The sequence below is a fragment of the Penicillium chrysogenum genome (genome assembly GCF_028827035.1).
Source record: "Penicillium chrysogenum strain IBT 35668 chromosome Unknown utg000005l_segment0_segment0, whole genome shotgun sequence".
In the NCBI taxonomy this organism is placed as follows: domain Eukaryota; kingdom Fungi; phylum Ascomycota; class Eurotiomycetes; order Eurotiales; family Aspergillaceae; genus Penicillium; species Penicillium chrysogenum.
Window position 1 is genome coordinate 7,041,731 of NW_026622753.1, and position 23,631 is coordinate 7,065,361.

The 23,631-nt window shown below is 48.1% G+C and overlaps 9 protein-coding genes across 9 annotated transcripts; 5 read left to right on the plus strand and 4 right to left on the minus strand.

Annotated features, from left to right (window-relative positions):
- Positions 1-1,131: 1,131 nt before the first annotated feature.
- Positions 1,132-2,447, plus strand: N7489_011037 (uncharacterized protein; the record flags this gene model as incomplete). The annotated part of the gene is made up of 2 exons (XM_056716786.1): positions 1,132-1,498; positions 1,567-2,447. 2 exons carry the CDS (start codon positions 1,132-1,134, stop codon positions 2,445-2,447), a joined length of 1,248 nt encoding a protein of 415 aa, XP_056564408.1.
- A 1,125-nt stretch (positions 2,448-3,572) lies between these two features.
- Positions 3,573-5,236, plus strand: N7489_011038 (uncharacterized protein; the record flags this gene model as incomplete). Its single annotated transcript, XM_056716787.1, has 2 exons — positions 3,573-3,765; positions 3,825-5,236. 2 exons carry the CDS (start codon positions 3,573-3,575, stop codon positions 5,234-5,236), a joined length of 1,605 nt encoding a protein of 534 aa, XP_056564409.1.
- A 2,037-nt stretch (positions 5,237-7,273) lies between these two features.
- Positions 7,274-8,706, plus strand: N7489_011039 (terpene synthase family protein; the record flags this gene model as incomplete). The annotated part of the gene is made up of 10 exons (XM_056716788.1): positions 7,274-7,344; positions 7,397-7,523; positions 7,595-7,613; positions 7,672-7,817; positions 7,871-7,880; positions 7,931-8,087; positions 8,150-8,239; positions 8,289-8,322; positions 8,378-8,539; positions 8,674-8,706. The coding sequence occupies 10 exons, from the start codon at positions 7,274-7,276 to the stop codon at positions 8,704-8,706; spliced, it is 849 nt and encodes a 282-aa protein (XP_056564410.1).
- A 293-nt stretch (positions 8,707-8,999) lies between these two features.
- On the minus strand, positions 9,000-10,188 carry N7489_011040 (Aldolase-type TIM barrel; the record flags this gene model as incomplete). Its single annotated transcript, XM_056716789.1, has 4 exons — positions 9,000-9,557; positions 9,677-9,750; positions 9,833-10,034; positions 10,102-10,188. 4 exons carry the CDS (start codon positions 10,186-10,188, stop codon positions 9,000-9,002), a joined length of 921 nt encoding a protein of 306 aa, XP_056564411.1.
- A 21-nt stretch (positions 10,189-10,209) lies between these two features.
- N7489_011041 (uncharacterized protein) lies at positions 10,210-10,689 on the minus strand (the record flags this gene model as incomplete). The annotated part of the gene is made up of 1 exon (XM_056716790.1): positions 10,210-10,689. The coding sequence occupies one exon, from the start codon at positions 10,687-10,689 to the stop codon at positions 10,210-10,212; it is 480 nt and encodes a 159-aa protein (XP_056564412.1).
- Positions 10,690-11,069: 380 nt separating this feature from the next.
- N7489_011042 (uncharacterized protein) lies at positions 11,070-12,827 on the minus strand (the record flags this gene model as incomplete). Its single annotated transcript, XM_056716791.1, has 4 exons — positions 11,070-11,795; positions 11,874-12,416; positions 12,497-12,643; positions 12,705-12,827. The coding sequence occupies 4 exons, from the start codon at positions 12,825-12,827 to the stop codon at positions 11,070-11,072; spliced, it is 1,539 nt and encodes a 512-aa protein (XP_056564413.1).
- Positions 12,828-13,918: 1,091 nt separating this feature from the next.
- Positions 13,919-15,649, plus strand: N7489_011043 (putative MFS transporter; the record flags this gene model as incomplete). The annotated part of the gene is made up of 6 exons (XM_056716792.1): positions 13,919-14,416; positions 14,468-14,528; positions 14,593-14,819; positions 14,901-15,297; positions 15,356-15,487; positions 15,540-15,649. 6 exons carry the CDS (start codon positions 13,919-13,921, stop codon positions 15,647-15,649), a joined length of 1,425 nt encoding a protein of 474 aa, XP_056564414.1.
- Positions 15,650-16,754: 1,105 nt separating this feature from the next.
- Positions 16,755-18,598, plus strand: N7489_011044 (transcription factor domain-containing protein; the record flags this gene model as incomplete). The annotated part of the gene is made up of 2 exons (XM_056716793.1): positions 16,755-17,141; positions 17,198-18,598. 2 exons carry the CDS (start codon positions 16,755-16,757, stop codon positions 18,596-18,598), a joined length of 1,788 nt encoding a protein of 595 aa, XP_056564415.1.
- A 417-nt stretch (positions 18,599-19,015) lies between these two features.
- Positions 19,016-21,436, minus strand: N7489_011045 (putative C6 transcription factor; the record flags this gene model as incomplete). The annotated part of the gene is made up of 3 exons (XM_056716794.1): positions 19,016-20,087; positions 20,160-20,987; positions 21,045-21,436. The coding sequence occupies 3 exons, from the start codon at positions 21,434-21,436 to the stop codon at positions 19,016-19,018; spliced, it is 2,292 nt and encodes a 763-aa protein (XP_056564416.1).
- Between the last annotated feature and the right edge of the window lie 2,195 nt (positions 21,437-23,631).

Here is a 23,631-nt window from a genome sequence, read left to right on the forward strand (position 1 = left end):
CATAGTCCAGGTAGTTCACTGAGAAGGGGGTTAGTATTGAAATGAGAATATGCGAAGATCAGGGGGTACTAACAGTCTAACGCCTTAACCACTCGGCCAAACTGACTGATTGGATGATTTTCATAACGCTACCAGAAATCATATCGTTTCAGATCACGAAGCACAGGCTCCACACACAGTGAACGGAAGTCTCGGGGAAAAGTAAAAGAACAACGAGGTTCGATAAGTAGTATAACTTTAAAAGACAGATCTACAAGCTAGTTCATTGCAATCCGATTAGCAAAAAAAAAGGCCAAATTGAGAATTATATGTTTAGGCAGCGTCTCAGATATTGAATGAAGATCTATCTTGCTCTGACAATTGGACATCTCGACACACCAGTCACCCCTGCTTCTGGCGAAAGTTACTGTGACATATGACCTGCCTTACCCACAGCACCCATAAGTGCTTTCGACTGTATGGACAATCTGATCTACGAACAGTAAGTTGAAAAATCCATTGAGCTACGTAAACGCAGTCCTAACTGGATCTGCAGGCTCTTCCACTTAACCAACTAGTCACTGATCGGACTCTATAATTCTTTCCGACACATAATCTACCACATACGACCATAGGGTGTGGAAAACAGGGCTTCCCGTCCGCTCAGCCGTACTTAAGCCACACGCCGGTGAGTTAGTAGTTGGGTGGGTGACCACCAGCGAATCCTCACTGTTGTATGTTTTTTTTTTTTTTGTTTTTGCTGATTTGACTGAATTCCGATAGTGTTCGAAAGCGTTTTTTATCCACGCCAGCCCCGCCCATTTTCACATATGCTGCACAAAGAAGCCAAACGTTAACTCAGTTTTCCTGCCAACATTGGGTGTAAGCCGGGGAATCCATGGTACCATAGGGCCATGGTGCCATGTTAAGTTGTTAAGATCCGACTCCTTTTTTGGCATGAAAACACTACATATGTAGTTTCCTAACCTTGCTCTTATATTTGTACTCAACGCCAAGATGTAGGTATACTGGCAGGTGCCATTACTTTTGGCAAGAGCGAAGCTATACATATATCCGTGAATATTAGAACGGGATTTGGGTAATCCAACTCAACTCCTTACGATCTAATTTACTTCGATATTTGATCAAGTCATGGATTCAAGACAAAGCTTCCCGCTTCCGCTTCCGGTTGCGGCAAGCAGCCCAACCTCGTCAACAAGTCCCACTGACTCTATACCGTCGATTTCGTCCATCCCATCCCTCACATACTCAAATTCGACTTCTTCATCGGCCAGAAAAGCGCCTGGACCATCCACTCTCACAATTCCTATTATCCGTGAAGAGAAGCTAGGAAAATCACTTGATATGGCCTCTGATATAGAGGGAAATCGCAATCAACTCGCTCGTACAATGAGTCAGTTAGCGGAAGCAGGATTTCGCCCGGTATGGTCAAGAGAGCATGGGTACCCGGGGACGATCCCCGAGGACATCGGGGAGTACATTGACAGCAACAGCCATCGTACGTACGCAGACCTATATCTATTTTTGGCGAAAGCTAGAGGATATTTTTACTGATCTTGACTTTAGGATTTGATGAACTGATTGGCCCATTAAGCAGCATTTTTTGGCTCGCAGGCCTTGATGAGCTGGTCGATGCAATTTACGACCCAGCGATTGCCCTCCAAGATGAGGTGCGACTCATCCCGACAAATGTCGGTGTACCATGGATCTTGGAGCATCTGTTCGAAGAGGGAAAACTTCCAGCATCGATGTACGATCGGTACTTTTTTGGATACAATCAGCAGCCAGTCGTTGTTATGCCAGCCCGCCTTGATCCCATCCCACCCCAAGTTGGATTCCAATACACTTGTCATAGACTGAAGGAGCTGTTTCCCGCCAACAGACCTCAACGTCTGCCGCAGGATATTGCCACAGTTCGAGTTAAAGGGGATAAGAACAAGGACCGTCTATCCGCGAAGATCAGCAAAGACTACGTGAGCAAACTCGGCGGCGGCTCATTCTTGTACCGAGTGTCTACTCGGGCCGCCTTAGCTGCGATGATGGCCTTTTTCACCCCGGTCATTCACAATAGAGACTTGGACAACGAGTTGGGGCCGGGCATTTATACATCCGATTCTCTAGAATGGGTCCTGAAATTCGGATCCGTCAACAGTGCTTTGTTGGTCTTTAAAGACCCCGATTTCCGCAATTTAGACGTTTGGAGGCCCTCTATGCCCGAGTGGCAGCACATTATCGCGGCTTGGACCCGAAAATCACGGTCGAATGCACCGGATTCGGTACCTCTAGGATGGAGAACAGCAGACGTGATTCAAGGGCCTATCTCGAAGCCAGATTCGCCAAAGAACTGTCTGCCAGAACCCGGAGACGTCTCACAGACTGTTGCAGTCAGTTATGCAGGATGTGGAGCGCTTTCTGCATCACTAGCGATGATAATCTGGCTCGAGTAGATGTTCCCTGGTGACCTTGACCCTTCTGACGTTTTCACATTATCACTAGCTTTATTCTCGATCACACTTTGGATTGTGGAGACGTAACCTGACCACTCTTTTGCTGTTAGTACTTGCTATATGTTAACTACGATACGTCTCCACGAATAGCCACAGCCACTAGTATTATCATGACCAATTCACCATCATCATGAGAACATCCAATGAGAATTCGTAGTTCCGGAGCAAAACGCCATTAATGTATGTCGAGCGCAATCAGATTTGTGGACAAAACCCGCTGAAATGATATACCTGGTATAGCCCATCAGATACATCAGACACATCAGACACATCAGACACATCATCTCGAATTTTACAATCAACTGGTAAGATCTGAATGAGCACCACTACAGATGTGTGATTGCACGATACGACCAGGTGCCCCCAGCTGTTATTTATACCCCTTCACCTCCAAAGCATGATTCGGGAGGGGAAGGCTATGCTCTCATGAGCTTTCTACATTTGCCTTACTATCGGGGGAGCATTTTGGATATGATTCGACAGCTTGGGTCTGCAGCACGTGGGATACACAAGCCTGGAAGCGTATCACGGAAACAGGATTCGGCTGATCCCCGCTTGATCAGGGTGATAATGCAGGTGCGGTTTCCTATACATTTTGTTATCGGCTTAAGGTAAACATGGGGTAATAGAAAATGCGGGATGGACGCACCGGGCCGGTTTATGTTCTCAATCGGGGAATTTACGTTATAGGCGAGGCGACAATTAGCTTAATTAGTGGGGTGCGTTTGCTTGTGGCCACCCAAGAAGCAAAGGAAGCTTTAGATCCGTCCGATTACAGCTAATCGAATTCCAACAGCTTATCAATTCCTTGAACAGACCCGCAAAATCAGTCGCTTACATTCGCTCGTTCGGCCTCGTGGTGGAACCCGAAAAGTGTCCCCGGCCCGGCCAAACGCGGGGTCCCCAGCCTGACCAGCCTGATCTTCCCCGTGGAGAAATCGTTTTGGGAAGTTCAACCCGATTGAGAACTACAAATGTGTCAATTCTCCTGGAATAGACGGGATATTGACCCAATTCCAACTTCCATCGCTCCTCAGCCTCACGACCCTTCCGAACTACCCAGAAATGACCACCGACGAGGTCCCCGATATATATAACGCTTCTGGAACAGAAAAGAAGGATATCAGCGCATCAAATCCGGAAGACCTCGCACTTCGGGATCTTGATACCGAAGAAAAACACAGCCATGGAGAATCTCATCAACTACCGGAGTTGCAGCGGAGGCTCAAAAGTCGACATCTGCAGATGATCGCGATGGGTGAGCACCCCGAATACATGTTCTTTTCTTAGAGTTAATTCTCACACATATTTATATAGGTGGTGCTATCGGAACAGGTCTTTTCATCGGTACCGGGACTGCAATTGCCACTGCTGGTCCAGTGGGTGCGCTACTTGCTTACACCTTTGTCGGATCAATTGTTTACTCGGTGATGACGGCTCTAGGTGAGGTCGCTACCTACCTGCCTATCCCAGGAGCCTTTGCAGCATACGCAAATCGCATTATTGATCCCAGTCTGGGGTTTGCAATGGGCTGGATTTACTGGTTTTCGTGGGCTTCGACATTTGCCCTTGAATTAACGGCTACGGGCCTTATAATTCAGTTCTGGGATGATACAGTTCCGATGGCTGTTTTTATCGCGGTCTTCTGGGTTGTTATTATTATTATGAATATGTTTCCCGTCAATTGTTACGGTGAGATTGAGTTTTGGCTCTCGAGTATCAAACTTATCACCGTCGTCGGATTCATGATATTCGCCATCTGCATGAATGCCGGAGTGGGCCAGGAAGGTTATCTAGGGTTTAGATACTGGACTCACCCCGGTCCCTTCGTTCCTTATTTGATCGAGGGCCAAGACGCTCTGGCTAAGTTCATTGGATTCTGGGCTATTCTCATAAAAGCCGGATTCTCATACCAAGGCACCGAGCTTGTTGGTATCGCCGCGGGTGAAACCGCCAACCCGAAGAAGAATGTGCCTTCCGCGATCCGTAAGACCTTCTTCCGAATTGTGTTCTTCTTTATATTCACGGTCTTCTTTATCGGAATTGTCGTCCCTTCTGATGACGAGAATCTTGGAGAAAGCAACGGTGCAGATGCAAACTCGTCTCCTTTCGTCATCGCCGCACGACGAGCTGGTGTTAATGCTTTACCGAGTATTATAAATGCGGTTCTGCTTACCGTCGTGCTTTCCGCTGCCAATTCCAATGTTTATAGTGGCAGCCGAATTCTCGTCGGGCTGGCTAACGAGGGTTTTGCTCCTCCCTTTTTTGCCAAAACAACCAAGCACGGTGTACCCTATGGTAGCGTTGGCTTCACAGCTCTTTTCGGCCTATTGGGCTTCCTTAACTTGTCAAACACGGGTGCTACCGTTTTCAACTGGTTGATGCAAATTGCTGGATTGGCTGGCTTTATCACCTGGGCATCTCTAAACGTTATTCACCTGGCATTTATGAGAGCGCTGAAAGCGCGAGGCATACCGCGCGACAGCCTTCCTTACAAGGCTACCTGGCAGCCATTCTTTTCTTGGTATGGCTTGTTCTTCAACGTCCTTATCATTATCACCCAAGGCTTTACTGCTTTCATTCCGACATTCAGCGTCACGGACTTTTTCATCAACTATCTCAGTCTCATATTGTTTGCGGTACTATATTTTGGCCACAAAATTGCTTTCCGCACAGAATTCGTGAAGCCGATTGAGGCTAACATTGACACTGGTCGGTATGAAGACTGAGGCAAACGTCTTCCCCGGTCTATCTGCAGCCAAGGACATTGTAAATAAATTTTGGAATTTCTAATAGCCAGGGATATGTTTAGCTTTCTGTTTCTCTCTTCCTACTTTCCCTTACTCCTCTGTCGATAGGACTCTTGTGGAAATTTACAATGGTTTCGGTAGCCCCAGGGAGTACCTCTGTCCCGCATCTATCAAGGAATGTTACATTATGTGTCCAGCTGGTCGAAATTAAGGCGGGATGCCGAATTAATTTGTTTGAGAGCTTGGAATGGGATGGGTCCCACAATTTTCGAAGGCCGTCCATGATAGAGCCGGCAACACGTCAGGCGATGGAAACCGGATGAATGTCCATCCACAGGCGTCAATGATATGCGCAGCATTCTCAAAAGGGTATGCAAAGAGTCGAACAATGCACTATTTGAGCTTGGTTATGCAAGATGAGGTTATACTTGGGAGATGAAAGAATACACTATCCAACTCTACAACTCTTTACTGACCTTCACTGTTTTGCTATGCAGAAGTATATAGAAAGCTCTTTAATACAAGATGGTGATTAGAGTGTTCAATGTTTTGAATTTACGTGAAGTACCTAGCCAGGGCTGGAGAGCTTTACGCTTTCGGGTTAAATAAATTCATCCATAGTGATGTCAGCCGCGAAGTCATGTCCGACACCTAAAAGGACGAGTGATGACTTAATCTTTTAGTGCCTACGTTGTTCAGTTATAAGAGACACTCCGCACTGACTCACGTTAAACTTATTGTGGTACTAGGAATTGGTATTTGCTGACGTGTCTTTGAGGATCTACTGAAGGTACAGGATATCCAAAGTTTGAATGTGGATAACTGATCCCGGAAGACGCGATCGTCAATTTATTTCGAGGCCATAAGGCAGTGTAGTATTGCAAATCCCCGGGGGTGGGAAGAAAGAGAAGAGCAGAAAAGAAAAAGGAAGAAAGAAACACACAGACAAGGATGCATGTGCGGAGATTGGGACCCGTATCCCGTCCCTTTGATATCTTCATCACTGATACCTCATGACTGTCTTTCATCTGGCTTTTCTTCTTCTCTACTCGTCTTCAGTATCTTGAATGAAGTACTCTTTCTTCACAGATCTGGCTTGTAACAGCAAGCAACCTCTTCCACGCGCTTGGAAATCTCGGCGTTGTAAAGGCCCTCCTCAGGCATAATAACAAAGATGGTGAGGTCGTCATAACGACCTTCGCTATCCAAATTCAGGCTTTCATGCATCAATAACCTTGGTCAAAGCGACTTCGTGGCCAAATGACCCTGTGCACTATACTCCCTCGTACTCCTCGTTGTTATGGCCGTATGCGGATTCTTCCGCATTTTGTGCTTCATCTCGCGCATCTCGCGCGTATAAGGTGACACTAGCACCGTATTCTACACGCAAGGAGCAATGCCCTCCCGAATCCCTAGCTAAGTAGGATAATTGCAAAATCATATACCTATTAAGGTTTCCGTTAAGCTACTATATCTCACAAGTGCTATGTAGTGTGGTTAGTTAAAAATCTGACAATCCTATCCTACTAACTGACATTTTGTTACTTTGTTTATAGGATTGTAAAATATATAAAACTCATGCATGTAGTAAAGTAGTTTGCCACTATGTGTTACCCGCCAAGTATCGCATATGGTTAGGATCGTAGTCGAACGGCCACTCACTCTACATGATTGTCACCTGAAACTTGGCAATTAGCCTAAAAGGCTGAACAACTTATATAGCGCAATCTGTTGTCGGCCAGGAATACTGCCAAGGAGTATTTACGAGCACCACTTGTAGTACAAGAAGCCTAAAGATACGAAGGGATCTACAATCAAGCGGCTAAATTGTGCCACCCACTTGCCTAGAGGCAACTCTATAAAGGTTGGGAAATTCCAAATTCCCATATGGGATCACTCCGTGTTTTGCCTCATCACTACGCGGTCTGTTGCTGCGATCCAACCTGCTGATATCTTATACCCTTTTCCTTAAAAGTTACTATGTCGGTCTTCATACCTGATATGTTCGTGTCATTTATGGCTTCTACTGTCAACGTCAACCCTCACTTTGACAAAGTCCGGGAGGAATCAGAGCAATGGCTCTCAAGGTATGCTTCCCTGGGACACTGTCTTCCAGACAGTTGGAATAACTAGGCATAGTGTGTGCGGATTTGGCCCGAGACAGTCGAGTGCTCTGCATGGTCTAGATTTTGGATTTTTCTGCGCGGTGGTCATCCCTTTTGCAGATGAAGCAAAGCTGCGCCTCTTATGCGATTGGGGCAATTGGGTACACTTTAACCATTTCCCCCTTTTCAACCTGGATATTCAACTCCAGTTATGTGCTGACTACATATGCAGATATTTCCCTTCGATGACGGTAAAGACATTAATCTATAATACTATATCTCCAATGAAGAAATGACTAATACCAATAGCATTTGATAATGGTGCATTGAAAGATGATCAAGTTATGGCTCAAAGAATGATTGGAGACCTGATCTCCGTTATGGAAGGGAGCCTAGAAGAGCCCGAAGAACCTCTACTAAAGGCATTCCAACTGACATGGAAGCAAATATCAGAGGTGAGAATTGATCTATACAACTTTGTTAATTCCTCTCAGCTAATGGCAAAAAGGCACCCAAAGGTATGATAAGTATTTTCCTGATGTCTGATCTCTACCTACATTAAATTCAGGTGTTCAGAAACGGTTCGCAAAATATATGAAGGGATTTTGTCGGGCCAATCTAGAGCAGGTCCAGCGCGAACCATCTGGCGACATAGCAGATATCGATGAGCTAACCGACATGAGACGCGGACTTATTTGCACAACCCCCATCTTTGCGTTGATTGAGTGAGCTTTACTCCTCTGTTGCTCAGAACTAGAAGATCTGCAAGCTTATAAGCGAACGGCAGATACGCATCTGACCTTGACCTGCCGGATGAAGTGGTCAATCACCCTGTTATAGAAGAGCTTCGTGTTATCATCACCGATATTGTTTGGATGTATTAATTCCCTCATGCCCATGATCCATGCCATTTCTAACCCATACAGCCAAAACGATATTGTCTCTTACTTTAAGGAGCAGGTAGGCCGATATATAATAATGGATCTTCGGAATGAATTATCTAATACTTCCAAAGGACCTTGACGAAAAGCACAATCTTGTGACTGCATACCTGCTACAGGGATATCCTCTCCAAGCCGCATTCGAAAAGTCCGGGAATTTACTTCAGTCGCGCTATCGTGACTGGTATCGCAATTTTGCCCAGCTTCCATTCTGGGAGGAGAATATTGATCGTCAGGTACAGTTGTATCTTTCAGGGGTCCAGAATGTGGCTTTGGCCAATTTGAATTGGAGGTTTGTCTCTCTACGTTTCTTATACTTCACTTGTTTCCTAACCATATGACGGGTTTCTATATTTTAGTTTCCGGACAGATCGGTACTGGTATGGCCAAAATGACAAAGTGAGATCTACTAGAGAAGTCACGATCCCACTACAACCAGTAGTAGAGGGTTGAAGAGCCAAATTGTCCTCGCTGGTGGGACATATATAGGTTACCTGAGAGAGATTGTTACAGGGTAGGTTTACTATGTTTACTATCTCTGCGGTTCTCGTAAGAAGTATTCATCTTCCATGGGGCCTCAAAGCAGCGTGTTCAAGGTAGCGATTTTCAACAGCCGATTTACTAGGGTTGGGTAAGCGTTAAAAGACTTCTCAATTCATAGAATTGTTCCTGGTCCTGCTAAACAAAAAGAAACCATTAGGTTTCATCCTCGAGTGCAAGGGTAGACATAGTAGACATAGTCTGAGCAAGAGCCTGCACATCCTTATCCCATTGTCCACTCAGACAAACAACAACATCCCGCTCAGGTCCTACTCCTTCGAAACACGCATTACCACCATGAGAACTCTCAAGTGCAGGCATAATTCCCTCAAGTTGGCAGAGCAACGAAAAAGCCATCAGGGCATCCGAATCATTTGCCGCAACGAACCTAACCCGACCAGACTCCTTCCAACTCGACAACTCAGACCCAACTGCAGGATAGTGAAGCCCAGGAGACACAAAATACATCTTGTCAACCTCCCAATCCTCATCCGAAGATAAGGGGATCTGCAACCCCGACGACTCACGAACAGGGCCTCTATCCAACGAAGCGAAGTTCTGCCCCGCCATGGACGTATCACCATCCGCCTGGACACCGAGAGGAGCAACAGATGTATCACCGAGGAAAAGACAGAACATACCAACAGTGTCCGATCCACCGCCCACACAGGAAACAAGCGCATCAGGCAGTCTACCCGCATTCACCGCACCGAACTAAACACGAGTCTCGGTTCCATGACAGTCTGGAACGTGCGCACGATAGTCGGATACGGTTGCGGGCCAAACGCGGAGCCGACAACACAATGCGTCGTCTTCAACTCCCTCGCCTAAACACTGAAGGCCTCATTGACTGCGTCGCAGAATGTACCCTTGTCGCCGCTGCTCGGCGCATCAATAAGGGCGACCTCTGCACCGAGTATGCGAGATAGTCAAAGCTAGATCTTTGCATTTGAAGTCCTCGGAGCCCATGAAAATGGTGTATTTCATACCGAATTGCGCGCAGAAAGTTGCTGCTGCGACGCCGTCTTGGCCAGCGCCTGTTTCAGCGATTATGGAGGTTTTGCCGAGTCGGCGCGCGGTCCCTGAAGTTGCAACAGGCTGCTGGCCAGTAGGGACAACAGGGTTGGTGGACTGAGGAACAGGTCCCTGGATGCTCGAAAGAGACAAGGTCCCGGAGGTTGCAGCAGGCTGCTGGCCAGGACGATTTGGCCTAGCACGTTGTTGATCTTATCTGGATGATTTGGCTGCCGATGACGACTCCTTCGGCAAGACGAGCAATATCAACAAACTGTTGTGGGGTCTCGACACGGAATCCGACAGCTGATTGAGTTTCCGGTGCAACCATGCCCCCGATGGAGCAGGTCCTTCACGCATCCATAAGGCTCCTCATGGGTTCCGCTAACTCCCATCCGAGATGCGATGCAAGCAAAAGAGTCAGCACGACGCAAAGCAACTTCATGTGAGCATCCGAGGTGGAAGAGGCAATGAGAGGTATGTACGACAGTCTGGCATCTCGATGGACGGGCCCACTAGCGCCTGAGGACGCCGTTGCTTCGGGTTCCAGTGATGCGGACTGGTATTGCCGCCCGCGTCCCAGTATCGGAGACGAGCCCCAATTCTGCACCTCGATGGACCAGCGATGCCGAGCAGCAGTTTCTGGTTCAGGCGGGTCGTGATCAGACCGATGAGGAGGACGAATCGGAGACGGGGTCAGATTTCTTAGGTCTCGAAGACCAGGGATCGGATGCTGACTCCGAATCTTCGGAAAACTAGCCGCGCCCGCAGTTATCAGGGCAGCGCGGTCTTGGGCCTTGCAGTTTGCAAAGGCATCTTTAATGGCTTCCATGTTGAGTAGTATGTCGCCACGCTGTCTCGATGTAGTGGATAGAAGGGATGAAAGAGGAAGCAAAAAAGAGGAGGTGAGAGAGACAGAAATTGCACGTGTTTGAGCAAACGATCTCAGCTTCTCGCCGAGAAGTCATTCGCCGAGACGACTTATGTTGGAGGCGTCGCTCAAAGGTCTGCTCGTTTACTCCCATATCCTCTCCCCCGGCCATATATAGTCCTCTCTCGATAGCCCAATGTTCATCCATGCTCTTTCTACAACGGCTTTGATTGTAGCAGCATCTTTACAAGTCGATTTTATGCATAAAATGTTGATTAATCGTCCCACCAACTGAAGCACAATGACCCCTTGCCGAGACTCCAGCCTATTTGGTAGTCCAACTATTTACCTACCAACTGTTCCCCCTCCTCGCTAGATCCAAGACTTGCAAATTGAATGTTGCGAATAGCATGTCCCTTCCACATGAGCAACATAACGAACATGAAGGAGAACACCGCAAAGAAAGCCATCATACCATAAACCCAGCCAACATCAACAGCCTCAACCCAAGGATTGATATAGAAGCTGATTGTCAATCCATACACAATACGATAAGCACCAATAACAATACCCGCCTCAGCCGGATACCGTGTAAAGCACTCGACTACATAATTCACCGTGACCGGAACACTGGCTAGCGACCCGACAGTCACAATAAAGACTGCGAGTGCGAGTACCATATAGTGCAAATGATACTGCAAAGCGGCACCAAAGATCCCCAGGCCAATAGGGTTGATCACAAGACTAGGAATCCACAGGACATGTAGTCGATATTCGGGCTTCCACACACCGCCGTTGTACCGTCGTGCCAGTGCGAGCGGCAGCCGATCATTCAGATAGTGGCCGTAGAATTGGACGACAATGATGCCAATCCAATGGCAGAACGTGAATGCCGCGTTTTGTTCCAGGGAAAACCCGTAGCCACCTTCCGAAATGGGTTTTTGGAGCCATACTGGCGTGAGTGCATTGACACCCACGTAAAATCCAAAGGAGATTAGTGTGAAAATTCCCATGATGATTGTCACAGGGCACATTCCAATTAGGAAAGGGGTGATTCCGACTTTGGCCTGTTCGATTGACGTTAGATCGGATATAGGTCCTATGGGACGGCACAGAGCCTCAGGTTTTCTATTTTCTGTACATACCGTTTCTTTCCAGGTGGTCGACAAGACAACCCTCTCCCCGAAGAAGAAAGTGGCAAATCTATTGGCCAAAATTCCACCCGGAACATTGGGGTTCCTTTCAAGGCATTCACGGTCGAATCCAGTTTCCTCGAGGAAACAGAAACAACAGATAAGCGTCAACCCCAGCAGACCGACCGTCCACCAGAACTCAACAGGAAAGAAAGAGTGCGCAGAAACAAAACCGGAGAACGTCGGACCGGCAATCGTTCCAAACAAGAACGCCATATGCAGAGCAGTGAAAGCGCGACCGCGTTGGTGCAGGAAGAATAAATCAGTCACGATGCGAGGGCCAAGCACTGTAGGCACGGCACCGAAGAAGCCGGCAAAGAGCCGGGAGATCACGTATGCGATATAGTTACCAGGATCGGTCATGAGAGCGGCCCATATCTGGCATACTAGTGTGAATAGCACACACCAGAAGATCACGGAGCTGCGACCAAGCATGTGAGATATCGGGGCGAAGAAAAATGGGCCCGCCGCCATGCCGGCTAGGGCGGCTGAATTCTGGGGGATATTAGATGGACTGATATTGGATTTGGTGATACGGAGTGTAAACTCTCTGTTAAAGGGAGTTGTAAACATACCGCATAGGACTCCTCCAGCTTCGTCTTGTTGTACAGTTTCTCCTGATCGGCCAGATTGAGCTGTCCTGATAAGGGCGCGATAGCACCAGAGAAGGATGCAAGGCATAGCACGGCCAGTATTACATATTTGCGAGTAACGGGCCAGTTCTGGGAGGGTTTAATCAGTTGTTTTCCGGGGCCAATGATGTTCGAGGGTCTTCTGTCGTACCAGAGGGTCCCGGGGGTGAGCACTAGGTTGGGGGACCAGGACAAGGTGATCTGTATGCTGCTTTTCCATTGGAGTTGGAAAAGAACGGGTCGTTTCGACATCCTGTGCTTCTTTGTGGTCCATAGCTGGCTTCTTATATTGCCTCGTCGGATCCAGTGTACCTAGGTAGTGATCAAGAACCTCCCCCTGGGAGCCGAGGTGTCTTTTGTTATCCCTTGCGTTGAGGTCTCCCTTTTTTTTTCAGCTCGCCTTGGGACACAAGATATCTTGGCGGGCTAGATCCAAAGCTCTAATTTCGCCAAGCTCTTTTGCTGAGCTCTTTGTACAGTGGGACCTCGGAAATATTAAGCTAAGCCTTTGTACCAAGTTATACCGCCCTGTATACCGCCTGCCCAGTATATACTGCTATAAGAAGTGACGGCCGCTTACGCGGGCGTAGTCTTCTTAGTGATCTTCTCAGGTAGTCTTCTCTTTTTGACAGTCTCCTTAGGTAATATACTGTCTAAGTAGGTAGTATTATCCTCTTCATACTAAATCACGTGCACACATCTTAACTGGCAGAACTGACAGAATTTGGAGGGCGGTATAACTTGGTACAAAGGTTTAGCTTGATATTTCCGAGGTCCCACTGTACGAGTAGGGGAAAGCTTGGGGGACACGTCAGCTTGGCCTTGGGTCAGTTGTGGGGTGTTTGGTGCGTACGTGGTATGGATCATATAAAATGTAAGAGCATATAAAGCTCATTCCTAACATCTCCTGCGCCTAGAATAGACGAGAGTTTGCACTTGACGGACTATCTTGAATCTGTATATTGTCAAATTTGTCAAACTTTCCGAGTTGGTTCTGATGGAAGATGATGGCCTGATATTTCAGGTGTCCACCAGAAACATCCATGGACGAACTTCAACTTCCGGTCACTTTGGGATTCTCTAAGGCTGTTATTCCCTGACTGCGGTTGAAGTGACTCGCATCTTCCGAATGAAACTGTCGGCCACTTACGCCGATAGCCCTGTCAGATCCACCTCGGAGGAAAAAATACTCCAGGGAGAAAAGGCTTCGGCGATATCTTCAACATGCCGAGAGGTCTTTCGTACAAAATGTCGACTGAATCCTGTCGGATTATTTTCTGCGTACATCATTTCATTAACTTAGACATGCACAAATTATCAATCAATCTTTTACATCGATTATATACCATCTAATCCCACCAAACCATGGAATCCAAACCAGATCTCGAGTCCCAAAAACCAACCCCACAGGTCGATTCTCCCCATGACACGGAATCAGAAGATGACCTGGCCCTGAAACCCCAGCCTTCAAACGCCTATGGCATCCCAACATGGCGCAAATGCCTCATCCTCTTTGTCGTCAGCTGGATGACCCTCGCTGTCACATTCTCTAGTACTTCATTATTGCCCGCAACCCCGGAGATCGCTACCGAGTTTTCTACTACATCGGAGATTCTCAATGTTACCAACGCAGGTGTGCTAATTGCTATGGGATTTTCATCTTTTATTTGGGGCCCTATCACGAATCTATTCGGGCGTCGCAATGCCTATAACGCAGCTATCCTTGTGCTTTGTGCATGCTCGGCCGGTACCGCCGCGGCGATCAATTTGCATATGTTTATCGCAATGCGCATTTTAGGAGGCTTTACGGGCACTTTCTTCATGGTTGCTGGGCAGACTATCCTTGCGGATATCTTTGAACCGGTACGTTGGTTTGGTTCCCATTGTCTTTGGGTTACTGACAAGAGTTGATAGACTGTGCGTGGAACAGCTGTTGGCTGCTTTATGGTTGGATCTGTCAGTGGGCCTGCCATTGGTATGTTATATCATCACTATCTCTATGCTCGTTGTCGGATCTCAGTAGCTTATTCTACAATTAGGACCCTGCATCGGCGGCATCATCGTCACATTTGCTCAATGGCGCATTATATACTGGTTGCAATTCGCAATGACTCTACTCGGCCTCGTCCTGTCTCTTCTTTTTGTCCCAAGTATCCAAGAAAAGAGCCGGGACTCCGACAAACCCTTGAAGCTTTGCACTGTCATAAGCATGTTCAATCCTATGCGCATCTTTCGTCGATTTGTCTATCCCAATGTCTTTCTTGCAGTAAGCATTATCTTCCAGTACTAAATCGGTACCTCCAGAGTACCTCCAGAGCTTATCGAGTGACTGACTAACAAGCAATAGTGCCTCACATGTGGCCTTCTTTCTACATTCCAATACGCACTTCTCACCTCAGCCCGCTCAATTTTCAATCCACGTTTCAACCTAACGTCTCCCCTCGTCAGCGGCCTATTCTACCTCTCCCCGGGAATAGGCTTCCTGATCGGAAGTGTCGTTGGCGGCAAGCTGTCCGACCGCGCCGTGAAGAAATGGATTGTTAAACGAAACGGTGTGCGTCTGCCTCAGGACCGACTGAACAGTGGTCTTGCCACCCTATTTGGGGTCCTCCCAGGTGCGACCCTGATTTATTGCTGGACCTTGGAGGAAGAAGTGGGTGGTATGGTTGTCCCAATCATTGCCGCTTTCTTTGCGGGGGTAGGGCTTCTGGGTGCTTTCAATGGGCTGAATACTTATTCGGCTGGTGAGTGTTGTACCTTTGTACCTTTGTCCTACTTACAAACTAACTATATATCTCCCAGAGGTCATGCCGCAAGCTCGTTCGGAGGTCATCAGCGCAAAGTACATGGTGCAATATATCTTTGCTGCCGCAGCGACGGCGGCTGTTGAGCCGGTAATCGGTGCTATTGGGGTAGGATGGACATTTACAATCTGTGAGTCTTCTCAATGAGATTATGATTGAGACATATCTAACCATCCGTTTAGGTGTATTCTTCGCTATAGCAAGTGGCTTCATTGTGCTTGCTATCACGAAATGGGGCCTTGACATGCAGCGATGGTTTGAAAAGAAGTTCAGCCTCGATGTGAAGACTTGACGACAACGATATGACGATCTCTTTTCCCATTTGCATTTATGTCTTTGCACCTTAGGCGATATGGAACGTCTGCATGATAGAGTTGGTTTATAGATGGTGATAGACAGACATGATGATTTCGTGAAATATAATAAATATAGAATTCGATACCAGTCTTTGACCATATAGAGCCTGCAAAAGGAAACATATTATACCATTTAAAGACACATTACTCGTTTCTAATTAGGTATACAATGTATTATTATGCCCATCTAGGCAAAGAAGATCTACGGGTTGCTGCCCAGATGGGCAGCAAATTGATTAGTCAGCTTCTCAGAAGCTCGGCCAAATCCCAAAATTGCCGAAGACTCGGGTAAGAACTTCAAATCTCCGACCGCATCCGGACGGCATCTTTTTCTGCACCTGAAAAGCCTGAAGATAAGGGAATTTGTCAGATGGCACGAAAAAGACATACGGAAGAGCAAGAACAGCAAGGTCGGGAGTCCCAAAGAAGGAAATTTGTCGCGTGCGTATTCCAGATACCTCACGCCGAACCCACCGAGAACTGACGCACGGCATCAACAGCTGCCAAAGATGCCACTCGCATAAAATCAAATGTTCTGGAGACCAGCCGTGTAGCAAATGCCGCACGGTAGGACTCGCTGATGAATGTGCCTACGCCACTCGGGATCGCCAGGTGAAAGTTAGTGAGAAGTATGCAAGCCACAGGTTATTATTAGACCAAGCCTTTAAAAAGAGTATCACACGTGTCAGGTCAGGAAGCTAAACCATCTTCTCCAGCTATTTAGAGCAGATCCTTGCAGAGAATCAGCGGCTCAAGGAACGGTCGATCACCTCGGCTCAAGTTGCCGAGACCAACGATCACTCGCAGAGGTAGATATCCCTTGACTTTATGCGAAAGATGAACTACATACTGAGATTGCGCAAAAGAGCCCCTTCCAAGGCAGCAGATGCCCCTGATGGAACAGGTATTCAGAATCCATTGATTGGAGATCGAGCCTGGTTCCACAGGTATGATCCCTCTTCGCCACCCATCTATATCGGCGAGGCAGCATGTTCAGCATTCGCAACACGGTTTCGGCGTTTCTTGTCGGGAAATAGCGCGATGCCACATATTCCTCGAACACAGTATGAGCGCGAAGAGACAATCGCCACAGCGAACGAAGCCGATATCCAGTGGCCGAGCCTTCACCATGCTCGGTTGTTGGTCCGGATAGCAATCCATCAGATCGGACATCTGTACCACCTCATGATGCGCAAGTCGACACTAGATAAACTGGAAGAGATCTACCAGACACAAGACTTTGACTGCACGGCTAACAAGTGTAAATTCTTTGCCCTGTTCGCCTTCGGCCAGGCGTATTCAATCCGATCTGAGCCCAATTCTGGCTCCAGGGTACCGGGCACGTCATACTTTGCTCGATCAATGAGTCTGGTCCAGATTCTGCCGGAGAGAACCAGTGTTACGCACTTGGAAACCCTGTTATTGTTGGTATGTGGCTCAGCATGTCCTATTGTTCGACATAAGAGTACTTACCATATCCCAAGTCTCTTTTTTCATACTATCTCAACCGGCGCCATTCGGCGTATATTCTCATTGGAAACGCTATGCGGATGGGTTTGACCATCGGCTTGAACCACAATATCCCAGAATCACAGCTAATTGACCCAGTGGAGCGCCAACACCGCATCCAAATATGGTGGACAATCTACATCTTCGACCGGATGTGGGGATCCAAAATGGGTCTCCCGATGCAAATCCTCGATGAAGATATCCACGTCGACATGCCCTCAACCATCTCCCCACGCTGGCGCCATGAAGAAGAACTCTCCGACTCGGAATACATGACCGCCAACATCAAGCTGGCACGCATAGTCGGCGAGACCATCACCCGTCTATACAGTCGGCGAAAGTACCAAGAGACCTTCCTCCAGCGCGTGCAGAAACTCCTCAAAGCCCTGAAAAACTGGGTAGAAACACTCCCCGAGTCCCTCAGACTGAACATGGAAGACCTGGAATCGAGCAAGAAACCCGTCGTCTCGCTCCACATGGCCTTCAACCAATGCGTGATCCTAACTACGCGCCCAACACTACTGCACCTCCTGATGACATTAAGTAAGAAGAGTAAACCCCACCCCGATACCAATAATACCGGTGGGGCCGAGACCGAAGCGGAGAGCGAAGATGTATCCGTTTCCCAACCCGTCCTCACCCTAAGCGAAGCATGTATCCATGCAGCGCGACATTCCCATTCCATGATCCTGACACGGTGGATCAACGGGTCCATGCCAACCTTTGGATATTTCCACGCCCACTACCTCTTCTCCTCAGCGTTGATCCTGGCAATGTCTAGCTTCGTTCCGGTCGGCAGTCCAACTGATATGACCGGGTTCGACTCCGCGCTTGATCTGCTGCGCTCCATGACCGAGAATGGGAATTTGGCTGCGGCCGAATTCTATCACAACCTCGAGCAGGTGAAGGTTTGTCTGGCTACGTATCGAGGATTGAGGCGCAGTAAGGGGAACACCGATGTGGCTGCTGGAAGAGAGGCTTCTACAAGTAATACCAATGCTAGTGCTACTTGTAATTCTCCCCCTGGTGCTGGTGTACCGGCTTTGTCCGGGCCTTCATCGGATTTACCAGCTACTACTCCTTTCCTGAACACCGCGCCACTGAAACGATCGACGTCTATACCCGCGCCCTCGTTAATACCCGCGACACATCATGTCCTTGCTTCTGCCACCACTCAACCTGTCCACAGCCATGGAATCGATGCATATGTCTATCCCTTGAGGGATACTGTCAGTGGGTACACGACTGAGATGGCGTTTCTAGAGCCGACTATGCAAGATTTCCTGGCGCAGTCAGATATCGACCTTGGGCTGTTGCATCCTGTCGATGCGTTCTTCAACGAGGCGGAGAATCTATATACATGTCATGAATTTTGAGCCTGATTGGCCAGGAAATTAAATATTAATGATGATACGCACGTTCGAAACTTTTCTGGTCTGAGTGGAGTTGTCAATTGACTCGACACTCCAATGCTTGGTGGTATTCAGGTCAAGATACTCTATCATGCGAACAGAAATACCCCCGAGAATAAATGCAAGACACAATCTTATGACAAAACAGTATTGATGAAGATAAACCGAAATCATAATTGAGGCATCAGATGAACAAGAATTTCCAAAGTGACGAGGGACGCGTAATGGATAAAACTTGCATGGTATATGTCGTTAAAGCCAGCAGGCAAAAGCAGATGCATCGCTTAAAGTCACTCTTTCCGCCAAGCAAGCCGGGGTATAGATCAAACTCCCATAATTACATGAGACAGGTTGGAGAACGCGTGTGCTTAGAGTTCGGTGTCAACACCGAAACCCGAACTCCGATCCATGCCGTGAAAGGAGGTCCATGCAGACAAGCCAGGCTCGCTGGGAAGAAAGGTCTCTGGTCGACATTTCTTCCAACCAGCGAGTCGCTTTATCGATCTTCTTAGTGATATCGACAGCCTTGGCAGTGCCTACATGAGTGCGAGTGAACATCTCCGTGAGGAGGATGGTAGTTGACTGCATGATGTTGTGCAGGATACACCACCATGGAGCGACGCCATACAGCCAAGTCAGGTCTGGCTCCTCAGGCAGCAGGTCGAGCATTCGACCCGCCATTTGAACGCACAAGATTGCCATCTGGTCACACACTGTTCCCGGGGAACTTGCTTCAGATGACTGTTGAGATAGATGGCGGATACAGGGCTGCAAGATTATCAGCTTGGTGGCGTAGAATTGGAAAGCAAGGCTAGCACGCTGCTGTAGAAATTGATGGGTTGTATCTAGTTTTGTAAAATCGAACTCTGCCGGGAGACGAGACAGCCAGTTGTCGGCATGGTTGTTTAGTGTGGGAATGGCGGTTTCGATCTCGAGCCATGACTGTCGCGTTGCTCTTGGAGCGTAGAAGATATTAATAGCCTCCCGTAGGAGATGAGCCAAGTCCACTGCGTACAGAAAGTACAGGGAGGAGTTGGGTGTCAGATTCTCTGTCCCTCTCTGACTAGCTCTTTCTTCTTGTTTGCCCTTGCCTGACTCTTGCTGTTCCGGCGTTCTAAGAGTCACGCTCTCATATGGTGAAGCAGCCGTATCGGAAATTAAGGAGGTGAAAAAGGCATTCCGAGCCCTTTTGTCGGTAATGATTTGCATAACACGCGTGTCCCAAAAGTCCTCCTCTGCAAAGGGAACGGGGAAGGGGGTGGAGCAAAAGATGTCCCCCGTGCCAGGTGGACGGCCTGTCGTCTCACATAGCACCATATCCAACATAAACAGCGCCCACCAAACCCGATATCGAAGTTCTTTTGAGAAATGGGTGATGCTCTCGCTTTCGCTTCGAATGTTTAGGCCCATAGCCACCGCGGATCGAATTGCAATTCCAATGAATCTCCATGACCTGGATGAGCAAGTCACATAGTTAGATATAGATCACGTATAAATACGGAAGGGAGGGAAGGCGAAGACCAACCTGTTAACTTGACCAACCGATAGGAGGTAAAAAGCAGCCAAGCCCTCCACCTGTGCCTGTTGCAAGTCGGGATGATCTATCACGTTACTTACATTCAGCCTCCACGCCCGTGCAAAATAAGTCTGATGATCATCGCAATTTGGTTGAGGCTGATCGATGAGGAAGGAGTGTCTGGTCGCAATGGCGAACACCAGGTTTAGCACTATAATCCACCGTTTGCCGGGTCGCACATTTGGATTCGCGTAAAAGGATCGATACTGATTCAGAAAGATTGCCTTTCCAATAATCGGGAAGGTAGGATGCACAACATGGAAGTAGGTGTCGACAAGCCTGTTAGCGATCTGTTGTGGAGGCCGGCGTGCGAGGTCGATATCGTCGAGAACCAGAATTTCCGAGTCATCTTGGAAGTAGTTCACGGAAGAGATCGAAGGGCGTTCGAGGGTATGTTCGATTCCTTTCGAGCTGCTATGGTCAAGGTCGCGTTTGAGTCTGTACAACCATGCCATCTCCGAATGTTCACCCACAACCCCCGTCGATTGTACTTTTTCATCACGATCGAAGTCCTCTTCGGTGTAGTCTACAGCCCCGGAGGGAATAGATATAGGAGGAACATCTGAAGAAAGCACTGATTGATTGATATGCCCGCTTGGGTTGGTGAATAAGGCAGGGACAGGGGTAGGGGAAAGGACTTGGCTGAGCGGAGTGCGTGCGTTTAACTCCTTCAGTGTTTCATCGACCCGATGGGCCGACGAGGCATCCAGCTTGGGATAAAGATCGCGGAGCAAAGCATCAAAGGTTTCAACCCGTGTAGTTAGATCGTTCAGCTGCCTATGACTTGTTAGAGACAAGTATTGAGCCAGGTGAAAAGTTTACCCGTGGACCTACTTCACCATCTTCTCTCTTTTCCGATCGCCATACGAACACGGGACATTGGAATCCAGACATCGATGACAGGCCGGGCGATGGCCACTACATTTGGCCTTTTGTTCACGGCAATTTCCACAAGCTCGACTGACTCGACCACTGCTGGTCCAACTACTGGATTGTGCGTTCCGGGGGATAGCCACCTTAGCATTCACGCGGTCGGTTGTGTTGGATATAGGATAATCACGGATACCACGGTGATCACGGTGATCACGGTTATCACGAGGGATTTCGGTATTGACCTCAAAAGGAGAAGGTTGCGGGTATTCAGGGACGGCCCAGTCATAATTGAATTCATTTTCCAGGTTCGCATAGTTCGAATATTCGGAATACGGGGCAAAGTTCTCATCCATATCGCTGTTAGGATATAGTCTGCAAAAGGATTTGAAGGATTTTTCGCCAAACGCGAGACGCTAGCGGAACATCAACTCATAAGGCCACACAATAAGAGCTGTGGAAGAATAAAATCCCCCTTGCACGAGAGTAAAAAAAAAGTAAAAATAAAACAAAAAATAAAAATAAAAAAATACTCCGTACAAAGTGGTCGATCCCCGTACTGTGAATTTGTCGTAAAGTGGGTTTCAACCAAAATCGGGCCTTCTGGTATGTCGGAGGTCTTTGCCGGTTCGCCACTAATAGCGCTAAGGCCAATAAGCGCTTCGCTTTGCACGTTGGATGGTAATTTTGGCATTGGAACCCATTCAATATGGACGGGTTGTATCGACGGAGTATATATGGTAGTTCATTTCTTTGGGTTTGAACCTTGGAAGCATCCATGGTTTCCATAAGAGTCATATGGAACCTGATCTCTGATAGGCCATGACTCGTGTTCGGGGGGGTTTGGACATTCCAAATCTGTCGCCCTCTTTCGGTCCGAGATCATTCCAAATCTCATTGATAGGTTGGCATTCATCCTTGTTCCAGGACTCGACAGGGTGCATCATGGATCCATTTCATGAAACGACATTGTTTTGGAGAGAACCACATACCGCTCGCGGTAAGGTTTACCTAAGCGTTCCTCTCCCTTCAAGCCTCTTGGGGAATTTTGCAACATCGTTCCTGAGCTTTCAGACTCGGGGAACACGGAAGATTATAATAGGGCTTGTCTGGGTCGAGGGGTGCTTTTCTATCAATCACGTTGTCTTGTTGGCCTTGCCTCGGTTCGGGTGGGTCGATACTCGTCCGTCGTCAAAATGGAAGACCCACTGATGCCTGCGTCCTTCGGTCCCCACAGCAAGACAACCACCACAACCCCATTGACGGAATTGGCTTTTGTTGGATCCCCAGGTCTCTTGTGACAAGTCGACAGGTCTGATTGCGCTATCAGCTGCGGCTGGCAGTGGGGCAGCTGAATGTCTACAGCACTGCGGCAGAGTAATCCAAGCACCCGGTGAACCTGCGAAGGGAGGAGACTGATCCTGCGTCTCGTCAACGGTCATGCTAATTTGGTGGCTGATTTGTTGTGGCCAGTAGCTCTCCTCGTGTACGGGGTAGATCAGCTCCGCATCATGGGCTTCGCGGCCGTCGTAAGCGACTGGGCGGGGTTTTCCTTCGTCCTCCTGCATAAGGGCGGCTCGTCAAGAGACCAACCAGGCATTCAGGAGCTTACAGCTACAAAGAGCCAATGAATCAGCAAAGCTATCGCATTACCTGTTCATTCGGAGAACAGAAGAAGCCGCCCATAAGGGGAAGGCTCAGAATCGACGCTCAAACACGATGGCTTTGCTGCTTCACTAACTCTGCGTAGCTGTAAGCTGCTGAATGGTTCTCTTCCCGGGGTGGAATGACGACTGCAAATGGGCGTGCTGATCAGGCTAAGCCCAACCACACGGACTCAAAGGACCGGTCCTCTGTATAGCTGGAAAATGTGCATCAAAGTCTTTTCCGGAGCCTGGGGTCCTTTCGGCTCCACTGCTCGAGTTTCTAGTAATTCGCTATGGGCAGCAATCCTAGCACGGCCTGTGATTTGTGAGGCCTTGTGAGTACCAGAAGTCTGCAGTTAGCACTTAAACCAGGTGAGACAGGTGACACAAGACGTGAACGAAAGCCTTGGTCTTGGCTTGATCCCAATAGTGCACGTATTGGGAGTGCCATGATATATGTGACCCATGATATAGCCATGACATGAACCGTGACATGAAGTGGTGGTACTCGTATGTCACTGCAAGCTGTGCTCAAGACCGGTGTGACTGGGGCATGCAGTTTTGCCACGAGGCTATGAGTGTGTTGGGGAGGACAGATCTGCGGTATTGTCGAAAGAAGGTTGGCCCGTTGATCCATGGATGACCCGGTTACATCATACCGAGAGGAGGCGCACTAAGCATAAAAACCATTGTGATCAGCAACATCGAAACAGGATGAAGCCCTGGCATGCTTACGGAAGAAGGATATGACAATTAATGGCGCGTGATGGGCGATTCCAGTCAATTTTTGAGGTGGTTTCAGCTTCCATGATTTCACCGCACTGCCAGTTCCCGTGACAGTGCGGGTGCATGGTCAAGTTTCATAAGCTCCAACGACCAACTTCGTCCATCCAGTACAAGAAAAC